Source organism: Aegilops tauschii, chromosome 5 (genome assembly GCF_002575655.3).
Source record: "Aegilops tauschii subsp. strangulata cultivar AL8/78 chromosome 5, Aet v6.0, whole genome shotgun sequence".
Taxonomy (NCBI): domain Eukaryota; kingdom Viridiplantae; phylum Streptophyta; class Magnoliopsida; order Poales; family Poaceae; genus Aegilops; species Aegilops tauschii.
The window spans coordinates 574677080-574688074 of NC_053039.3; the positions used below are offsets into that span (position 1 = coordinate 574677080).

The window sequence follows — 10995 nt, forward strand, 5'->3', positions numbered from 1 at the left end:
TGCACCCCTCGCACTATGGAAGTCGACATTACCTCGACTATTGATAATCCGGACTAGGCAAGCATCTTTATCTTGCTCATTAGTTGACGGACTTCCACACTATCTTCCTCCTCGAAGCTCCGAGGACGCCAGCTGTGGCGTTTCTTCAACGGAACACTTGTAAATTCGGGAAGGCCCATTTGAACTGGGTCAGGAAGGGCGACGTCCTGAATATAGAACCATTCGGAAGGCCACTCTTCGGATGCCTTCTTCGGTGTGCCGGACAGGTATCCGGTCTCGGCGATACGCCATACCCCGGCTCCGCCCACTTCGAATATTGATCCATCTTGGTTGCGAGGGACGAGGTAGAATAGCTTCCTCCACAATTCAAAATGGGCCTCGCAACCCAGGAATAGCTCGCAAAGAGCGACGTAACCCGCGATGTGCAGGATGGAGGCAGGAGTGAAGTTGTGCAGTTGAAGGCCATAATACTCTAGAAGCCCTCGGAGGAACGGATGGATTGGAAATCCAACGCCTCTTAGCAAGTAGGGGACGAAGCACACTCGCTCCCCCCGGATGGATTGGGGAAATTCTCAGCCTGAGCCCCGCCGTTGAAGGAAGTCAATCCTGCTCTAATGGGGACTAGATCCGCGGGGGGAAGAAATCCCTGTGTTTGCAGCTTCACCAGCTGACCGTGAGATATGGAACATCTCTCCCAATCGCCTTTTTCTGGGCCGTGGAGATGGGAGGAAGAGCTGGGAGCGCTGGCCATGTTCGAGTGGTTTTTTTCCTAGCAAGCACTGAGGATTTTTCGCGTGATGTGGAACGGATCTGAGATCCAATCCCTTTAAATAGACGCTTTTCTTACATGGCTGGGGTGTTATATGCAAAAAATATCCTGACCTCTCGTATTCGCTCGACACGTGGATGCTGAAGTTATGGATGCACGGAAGCCGATGGGAACGACATTAAGTGGAAGGCCCAATACAGCCATGTGAAGTCATCGGAGAAGAAACCCGCCTTGCAATGTCGAAGACAATCTGCGCGCCGGACACATCGTCGTTGAAAGCCTGGTTAGGGGGCTACTGTGGGAGTCCTGGATTAAGGGGTCGTCGGGCATCCGGCCTGTTGGACATGGGCCGGACTGATGGGCTGTGAAGATACAAGACCGAAGACTCTCACCCGTGTCCGGATGGGACTCTTCTTGGCGTGGAAGGCAAGCTTGGCATCCTGATATGAAGATTCCTTTCTCTGTAACCGACTTTGTACAACCCTAGTCCCCTCCGGTGTCTATATAAACTGGAGGGCTTAGTCCGTAGAGGCAAGAAGAATCATAATCATAGTCATACAGGCTAGACTTTTAGGGTTTTAGCCATTACGATCTCGAGGTAGATCAACTCTTGTAATACTCATATTCATCAAGATCAATCAAGCTGGAAGTAGGGTATTACCTCCATAGAGAGGGCGCAAACCTGGGTAAACATCGTGTCCCCCGTCTCCTGTTACCATCGACCTTAGACACACAATTCGGGACCCCCTACCCGAGATCCGCCGGTTTTGACACAGACATCGGGCCCTCTCGAAGAGGTAATACCCTACATCATGCTTGATTATATTGGATGTATAGTATGGTTTATAGACTAGATCTACCTCAAGATCGGCATGAGCTAAACCCTAAGGCGATGAGGTGATGAATATAGCTCTAGCGCTAAAGACTACAACCCTCGGTTTATATAGACACCGATAGGGTTAGGGTTACCAGAGATAGATTGCAATAAGGGGGGAAGAGATCCTGTCTATCCTTAACTTGGAGGGTACACCATGGCTTCATAGATCTCCTATCGTTGTATGGCTACACCAGTCCGGCCCGTATTCGATGGACCGACGTCCCGAGGATCCCTTAGTCCATACTCCCTCAATTCCCATGATAGAGAAATTAATATGTTAGACTAATCGAGGTTATGTACCATAAGGAACATTTGTGTCATTAGTGTATTGCAGAATTGGGAGGCCACGTTCATTAGATCCGGGACGACTAATGCAATCTAACCGTCCTGTTTAGCACGTGAAATCAGAATAGTTAATTTATTTGCAACGATGTTAAATAATGTTGGAGATAAGGGATCACCTTGTTGGAGTCCCTTTTTTCCCTGTGAGAATGCTAGCGTGGTCATTTTTTTTATGCCCCGTTATGTTTTGAAAATATATTCCCTAGTGGAACCATGAGTGCATAATATACGAAGTCGGATATAGTTTGGTTGTGGTATGATTTCCATGATAGAGAAATTAATATGTTAGAGTACCCAAGATTATGTACCATAAGGATGATTTGTGTTAGGAGTGTATTGCAGAATTGGGAGGCCACGTCCAGTAGATGTGGGGCGACTAATGCAATCCAACCGTCCTGTTTAGCACGTCAAATCGGAATAGTTAATATATTTGCGAGGATGTGGAATAACGTTGGAGACAACGGCTCACCTTTTTGGAATCCCTATTTTTGTTGTAATAATTCCAACACAGTCATTTATTTTTATGCCCCATTATGTTGTGAAAGCGTAGAGTTTTAGTCATCAATTTGCAAGACCCCATGAAAACAACATTCCACCTACTCGCCAAGGAGGAAGCTACCAGGAAGATACGTGTGGCAGGTGGCTTGACTAAGTTTGTATCCTTTCAAAAATGATATGTGATGATATATTTATGTACTGAAAAATGACACCCTTCGATTAATTGGGCAGACTACAATATGGCTCATGATTTGTCATCTAAAATTGCATTTTGGCAATTGATATATCAAAGAGGTTCCTACTAAAAATGTATTCATACAAAGGCCTAAAAATCAGAATGTTTACCAGATACAATAGGGGGTTGGAAGATATAGAGGGAAGAAATGGGAAGGGGCAGCTAAATCTGGCGTCTTCCTACTGGAACCATGATTGCATAATATACAAAGTAGTATATAGTTTGGTCATGGTATCATTACCATGTTAGAGAAATTAATATGTAGACTACTCAAGATTATGTACCATAAGGATGATTTGTGTCAGCAGTGTATTGCAGAATTGGGAGACCACGTCCAGTAGATGTGGGACGACTAATGTAATCCAACCGTCCTATTTAGCACGTCAAATCGGAATAGTTAGTATATTTGCAAGGATGTGGAATAACGTTGGAGACAACGGATCACCTTGATGGAATCCCTGTTTTTGTTGTAATAATGCCAACACAGTCATTTATTTTTATGCCCCGTTATGTTCCGAAAACGTAGAGTTTTAATCACCAATTTGCAAGATCGCATGAAAACAACATGCCACCTACTCACCAAGGAGGAAGCTACCAGGAAGATGCGTGTGGCAGGTGGCTTGACTTAGTTTGTATCCTTTCAAAAATGATATGTGATGATATATTTATGTATTGAGAAATGACACCCTTCGATTAATTGGGCAGACTACAACATGGCTCATGATTTGTCATCTAAAATTGCATTCTGGCAATTAATATATCAAAGAGGTTACCTAAAAATGTATTCATACAAAGGCCTAAAAATCAGAATGTGTACCAGATACAACAGGAGATTGGAAGATATAGAGGGAAGAAATAGGAAGGGGCAGCTAAATCCGGTGTCTTCCTACTAGAACCATGATTGCATAATATATGAAGTAGTATATAGTTTGGCTGTGGTATCATTCCCATGATAAGAAATTAATATGTTAGACTACTCAAGTTTATGTACCATGAGGATGATTTGTGCAGTTGTGTATTGCAGAATTGGGAGGCCACGTCCAGTAGATGTGGAACGACTAATGCAATCCAACCGTCCAGTTTAACACGTCAAATCGGAATAGTTGATATATTCGGGAGGATGTTGAATAACATTGCAGACAACTGATCACCTTGTTGGAATCCCTATTTTTGTTGTAATAATGCCAACACAGTCATTTATTTTTATGCCTTGTTATGTTCTGAAAACGTAGAGTTTTAATCATCAATTTGCAAGTACCCATGAAAACAACATGCCACCTACTCGCCAAGGAGGAAGCTACCAGGAAGATACGTGTGGCAGGTGGCTTGACTTAGTTTGTATCCTTTGAAAAATGATATGTGATGATATATTTATGTATTGGAAAATGACACCCTTCGATGATTAATTGGGCAGACTACAATATGGCTCATGATTTCTCATCTAAAACTGCATTCTGGCAATTAATATATCAAAGAGTTTCCGACCTAAAACTGTATTCATACAAAGGCCTAAAAATCAGAATGTGTACCAGATACAACAGGGGTTGGAAGATATAGAGGGAAGAGACAGGAAGGGGCGGCTAAAGCCGGTGTCTTCCTATTGGAACCATGATTGCATAATATATGAAGTAGTATGTAGTTTGGCTGTGGTATCACTCCCATGATAGAGAAATTAATATGTTAGACTACTCAAGGTTATGTACCATAAGGAAGATTTGTGTCATCAGCGTATTGCAGAATTGGGAGGCCACGTCCATTAGATGTGGGACGACTAATGCAATCCAACCGTCCTGTTTAGCACGTGAAATGGGAATAGTTAATTTATTTGCGCCGATGTTAAATAACATTGGAGACAACGGATCACCTTGTTGGAGTCCCTTTTTTCTATGTAAAAATGCCAACGCGGTCATTTGTTTTTATGCCCCGTTATGTTCTGAAAATATAGAGTTTTATATATGCAATTTGCAAGAACCCATGTAAACAACATGTCACCTACTTGCCAAGGAGGAAGCTACCAGGAAGATGCTTGTGGCCAGTTGCTTGACTTAGTTTGTATCCATTAATGTTCTGTGATGATATATTTATGTATTGGAAAATGACACCCTTGGATGATTAATTGGGCAGACTACAATATGGCTCATGATTTGTCATCTAAAACTGCATTCTGGCAATTAGTATATCAAAGAGGTTCCTACCTAAAAATGTATACATACAAAGACCTAAAAATCAGAATGTGTACCAGATACAAAGGGGGGTGGAAGATATATAGAGAGGAATCAGGAAGGGTCAGCTAAAGCCAATGTCTTCCTACTGTAACCATGATTGCATAATATATGAAGTAGTATATAGTTTGGCTGTGGTATAATTCCCATGATAGAGAAATTAATATGTTAGACTACTCAAGTTTATGTACCATAAGGATGATTTGTGTCAGCAGTGTATTGCAGAATTGGGAGGCCACGTCCAGTAGATGTGGAACGACTAATGCAATCCAACCGTCTTGTTTAGCACGTCAAATCAGAATAATTAATATATTTGCAAGGATGTTAAATAACATTGGAGACAACGGATCACCTTGTTGGTAATGCCAACACAGTCATGCCCTGTTATGTTCTGAAAATGTAGAGTTTTAAACATCAATTTGCATGACCCCATGAAAACAACATGCCACCTACTCGCCAAGTAGGAAGCTACCAGGAAGATGCATGTGGCAGGTGGCTTGACTTAGTTTGTATCCTTTCAAAAATGATCCGTGATGATATAATTATGCATTGAAAAATGACATTCTTGGATATCAGTGAGATTCTCCATCTGAATGTGTGCCAGATACAAGAGGGGGTGGGGAGAGATATAGGCTAGTGAAGGGGCAGCTAAGGCCGGCATCCTCCTACTAGAACTAGAACCATGATTACATAATACATGAAGCAGTACACTGCATAGTAAGGCTGTGGTATCGTGCAAAAGCTGTGGCTGAGCGATGGCGTTAATTCTCCCCATCATCAACACTGTACTGAAGGGTATCGTGCTAGTGAGTAAGCTAGGAAATGCAACTACCAGGCTTGACGCCAAGATCCAGAGTGGCCTCGGATCGATCAGCAGGGAGCTCGTGATGATCCGGAGTGCCATTTTAGAAGACAAGTGCCAAGAGATGCAAAATTTGGAGTTGGTTTATGATATCGAAGACTTCATAGATCATCTCCGGGTTCCCGGAAAAATTGCGGGCGGCGTGCTCTCAGCTGCGGGGGCGGACCCCCGCCATGGACTAATCGAGAAAATCAACATTTTCAGGGAAGACCTCAAGAGTGTAATCAAGAGAGAAAGCGAGCAGCCAAAGAAGATATCTGAATCGACTCAAGAGAGTCAGAGTGGAGCCTCCCCGTCTTCTTGTTATACTCCAGAGAAGGATCTGGTGGGCTTCCCGGAGACCAAGGACGACTTCCTGAAGCGGCTCTGTTCCCCATCCGATGAGGAACTGAGGGTGATCTCCATCGTGGGCTGTAGTGGCTTAGGGAAAACGGCCCTTGCAAGGGCAGTTTACGAGGACCATACCAGTAGTTCATTCCAATGCAAAGCTTGGGTGGTGATGCCGGAGTACAAATACGGTAAAGACCTTTCAATCACGATTGTGCAGAATCTGCGCAAAACCGTGGAGGATATTCTACAGAGGATTCTGCAACAAGTTCGTTCATCTTTAGATGTGAGAGAAGATCGTTCCGTGCCATCAGCAAGCAACGGTACCGACCCGGCAAGTGGCGCGAGCACCGCAGAAGCTTTGCGGAGTCTACTGATGAAAAAAAGGTCCATCTCTCTCTCTCCAATTTCCATATGTAACAATTCAAAAAAAAAATCCATATGTTCATGCTATTCTCTCTCTCTGCAAAGTAAGGCTCACGCTCGCCTTGTTTCATGCGCACAATATTTCAAGATGGTGCGGTTCAAATTAATGGCACGTTCAACTGTGTTGCCTTTCGTAATCCACTGCATGCTAGCTTTTTTTTTTTTTTGACCGCGATCCACTGCATGCTAGCTACCTATGCTGCTTGATTTTTGGGTAAACATTTACCAGTTTCTTAACCGGTAAAACACCGTCCACAAGTAATTTTGAGAACCGAAATAGGGACTAATTTTTTACTAGCTAGAGGGTATGCCTTAGATTTTTACCTAACCAACCAAGGACGCGTTTGGCTCGCCCTCATCTAACGTGTTCGGTTAATCCCGGGTTAAAATTTTGAACGAAATTTCAGTGAAATTTCCAAAATTTCGCATATTTCAGTGGGTTCCAAATATTTTTAACCCTGAAATTACGAGGCAGATTCAGACTAATTTTAAAATAAATTTAAATTATGTTAGAATTCATTAAAATCAAGTGAAATTTAAAATCTTGAAATCTGAAATAATTTCCGAAATATGCGAAATTTCTGAAATTTCGCATATTTCGGTGAGGTCCGAAATTATTTTGTTTCCGAAATTGAAAACCTTAAGGTATCGGGAAGCTCTGATTTCCTTTTTATTCTTCACGAATATGCTATTTGATTGGTTTGGCCGTCCGGCTCATCGTTTTCCAATCAGCCTCGGTTCGGGTGTTTTCGATTATGCAAAGACACCAACGCCGGATACCGTTTCAGAAAGCACGGTAATTTGAAACCGCAACGGTTTTTTGAACCAAACACGTGGCAAGAGCGTGTGCCAGAATAGATAAAACACCCTCTATGTTCCTAAGATGTGAGAAACAAATTAGTCACCGTTGGTTTTTACAAGTTTGGTCCGAATTCTTTCGGTTCAGTACATCTGTTCTTGGCTAGTATGGCCACCGCTAGTTAATAGGGACCTAGGCAGGGCCCTTGCCTAGTCAGTTAGTCTAGCAGTTGCACATGGTGGACTGAGGACACATGCAGTAAAGCAGATGAGTAGCTGGTAGTATGAAACTGGGGCCTCTTCACACAAATATATGTAGAACAGTAGAAGCGCTTTCTTATATTTCAACAGCTAATAGATTTATCACTTTTAATTCTACTCTCCCAAGGAGTATTAGACAAATTAAGATTTCGTAGTGAATTCTGGAAGATATCATTTTTGTTGTCGGAAATCCTATCTGGCGACCGTTCGCTGGGAGAGAGGGGTGGCAAACGAACCCATTTGATGGCAGTTTTAGTTCTAAGACAAGATCAAACAATGGCAGTTTTAAACGAAAAATAGCCTTTTCTGACGGAAACTTTCATGTCGCCCTGAAGAAAACTCTACCCCCTCACAACTAAAAATGCCAAAGAAATCGTTCTCCTGGCAAATGTTCGCCAGCTAAGTGGGACCTTTTTTATTCATTCCACAGCTACTTCCGTACGCATATTGTCCTAAAAACTGTGTCTTAAATATGCTTCAGGTATCTGGTCTGTATTGATGATGTACAACAGAAAGAAGTATGGGACGAGATAGAAGCTGTGCTCCCTGAAAATTACATGGGTAGCAGAATACTTGTGACAACAAATGTTCATTCTATCGCCAAAGCTTGCAGTTCTGGCAGTTATGTGTACAGAATGCAATATCTTGACCGACCTAATTCAGAAAAGCTACTATGGTCAAAAGCTCTTCGGCCTTCACAGGAACCTTCAAATGCCGTGGCCCATTCCTCAGAAAGCATCTTGGTTAAATGTGATGGCTTACCACTGGCGCTGGCTAGCGTAGGTAAATATTTGAAGGGGGCAGAACAATTGGAGTCCAAATGTGAACATGTGGGCAGAACACTTGGTGATTTCCTGGCAGGTGATGGAACCTACTTTTACTTCGCAGAGATTAGAAGAGCACTTTTCCGGTGTTATGACAACCTGCAAGACTACAGTCACAAGAACTGCCTGCTTTATGCAAGCATGTTCCCCAGGGGTCACCCGATAAACATCGAAAGTCTAGCCAGAAGATTGGTAGCTGAAGAGTTAGTTGACAAAGATGTCGACAGAGGAATAGCTGAAGCATTGGGTTTCACCAGTAGGTGCTTGGAGGAGTTGATCAACCAGAGTATGATTGAGAGAGAGAGAGTACTTGTTGACAAGGATGTTCAGAGGTATAAACTCCAGAGTATAATTCTGGAGTTTAGCATGGAGATGTCCTTGTCTAAGAATTTTTTCAGTCTGATTGACGAGCACTGGACCATACGGAACAAAGGTGGTCGTGTCCGCCGACTGGTCACCGTCCAGTCCAGGTCCAGCACCGAAGATGGAAGCAGTGGAGTTCCAAGTGATATTGATCTGTCAACCGTCAGGTCGTTAACGATCTTGAAACGTAACCTTGTTAAACGGGCACCAGGGTATTTCAAGGATTGCAATGTTCTGCGGATGGTGGATCTGGAAGGTTGCACTGGGCTTGACAATGGCGTTGTTGATGATATATGTGGACTGGTGCTTCTCAACTATCTCGGCCTCAGGAGAACTGACGTCGACAAGCTTCCCAAGGATGTAGGCAACCTGAAGCATTTACAGACACTTGACATTCGAGAGACCAGGGTGCAAAGTTTGGCCATGGAAGTCATCATGTTGCCAGGTTTAGCCTACCTGTTTGGCAAGTTCGAGCTGCAAAAGTTAACTGACGGTGGGGTAAAGTTTCGCCTTGTGAAGTTCTTGTCGAGGGAAAGTAAACTGCACACTCTCTCAGGAGCTCTTATGAATGGGGCAAGGAGTCATGATGTGTTGCTCGTTATAGAACATGCAAGAATGCTGAAGAATGTCAAACTATGGTGCAAGAACACTCAAGATGGCCAAGCTCCCAACCAACTCGGAAAGAGAAAGAAGTTCCCTTGTGGTGCCGGACAGTCGTCGTCTGTCGGTGCGCCAGATTCAGCAGATCCGGATTCTGTGGGCCGGATACTCCGGCTCCTTCAGAAGCGCTCCATCGGTCTCGAGTCTCTGTCCATTGACTCGAATGGTGTCTCCAATGGCTTTCTGAGTTTTCTACAGCCTGCCAGCACTATCACATCCCTAAAACTACGGCGAGGATCGGGTACTCTGCCGGACAATGCCGTGTTAGATCAGGTACGTAATCTCAACAAATTGCACCTCTTCTCAGCTGGACGCAGCATCCAAGAACTGGCAGAAGCACTGCAAAGATTGCCTTGCTTGGTGCATCTCAAGCTCGCCGAGAAGGAATCTCAACTGTGGGACGGCAACTTCCACGTCGAGGCTAGCGGATTCAACAGCCTTATTTGGCTGTGCTTCCAAGCCAAGAAACATCCGCGTATCAGCACCGAAAATGGGGGCATGAAACATCTTGCCTCTCTTCTGCTGCTCTGTCCAGAATCTCCTCCTCCTGAGACGGATGGGGCTAACTACCAAAAGAAACAGAAAAGGTTCCAACTGTTTCCCAGAATAGAAGAAGAAGAAGAAGAAGATGGAATAATGGAGGATCTTGACCCTCATGCGCTGCTTTGTCCACACTGTCCTCATGTTCAGATGAAAGAGCCCCGGGTGGGAATAGAAGAAAAGGTTGGAGTCAAGGGTATATCATTTCTTAAAAATCTCAACGAGGTGATACTCCACCATTCTGCTCCTACTACAATATTGGAAGCATGGAAAAGAGCTGCAAATCTACACACCAATAAGCCCTACGTGAAGAAGCAACCTATTGGAGATGCTCTAATACTGAAGCTATAGCTACTTCTCTTAAGGTTCTATATCCCGGCCTATGAGATTGTTTTCGTCTATTTCATTAATTCCGTATTGTTCAGTCTATGAATAATTCTTAGGGTTGCATGTGTCCTCCCTATTTTTATTATACATGTGTCATGTGTTCTATGCGAATCAAACGAACTGGATTACTGTAATAATATAGGGAAACAGGTGTCGATACATATTTGTAAGCGCATTATAGTTTGCTATGCATGGATTGATTACTAAGACCACTACTAAGGGCATATCCAACACTGAAGCTCAAACCGCCCGCAACCGTCCGAACCACGCAGTCCGGACGTGTTGTGCCACCCAACGTGGTCCTGCATCGGTCCGTAGGTCGGTCCAAACACACATTCTCCCGCAAATCGGAGACAAACTAGGGGAGCTTTGCGGGCGTTCGGACAGCAGTACGCCTGCTTCTGACCACCTTGGCCCACCCAAAATCCTCCTCCCTCGCCCGCGCGCATTCCCGCCCGGCGTCAGTTGTCCGCATTTATGCCGTTGTAGAATGGCCGCTCCACATTGAAGCCGGCCCAGATCGGACGTGACCTCTCACTAGCTCCGGCTGAAGCGGCGCGCCACCTGTGATGCGTCCCTTGTGTCCACCTGTTCAATGTTGAAG

At 44.1% G+C, this 10995-nt stretch overlaps 1 protein-coding gene across 1 annotated transcript; it reads left to right on the plus strand.

The window, feature by feature from the left end:
- The first annotated feature begins 5447 nt into the window (after positions 1-5447).
- Positions 5448-10596, plus strand: LOC109744245 (disease resistance protein RGA4). Its single transcript, XM_020303344.4, has 2 exons — positions 5448-6519; positions 8099-10596. Exons 1-2 carry the CDS (start codon positions 5699-5701, stop codon positions 10353-10355), a joined length of 3078 nt encoding a protein of 1025 aa, XP_020158933.1. The 5' UTR covers positions 5448-5698; the 3' UTR covers positions 10356-10596.
- Positions 10597-10995: the final 399 nt, after the last annotated feature.

Excerpts from the sequence above, each read along its gene's own strand:
- LOC109744245 (XM_020303344.4), top strand. The coding sequence starts at position 5,699 with ATGGCGTTAATTCTCCCCATCATCAACACTGTACTGAAGGGTATCGTG. Across the intron at positions 6,520-8,098 it reads AGTCTACTGATGAAAAAAAG|GTATCTGGTCTGTATTGATG; the intron begins GTCCATCTCTCT and ends AATATGCTTCAG.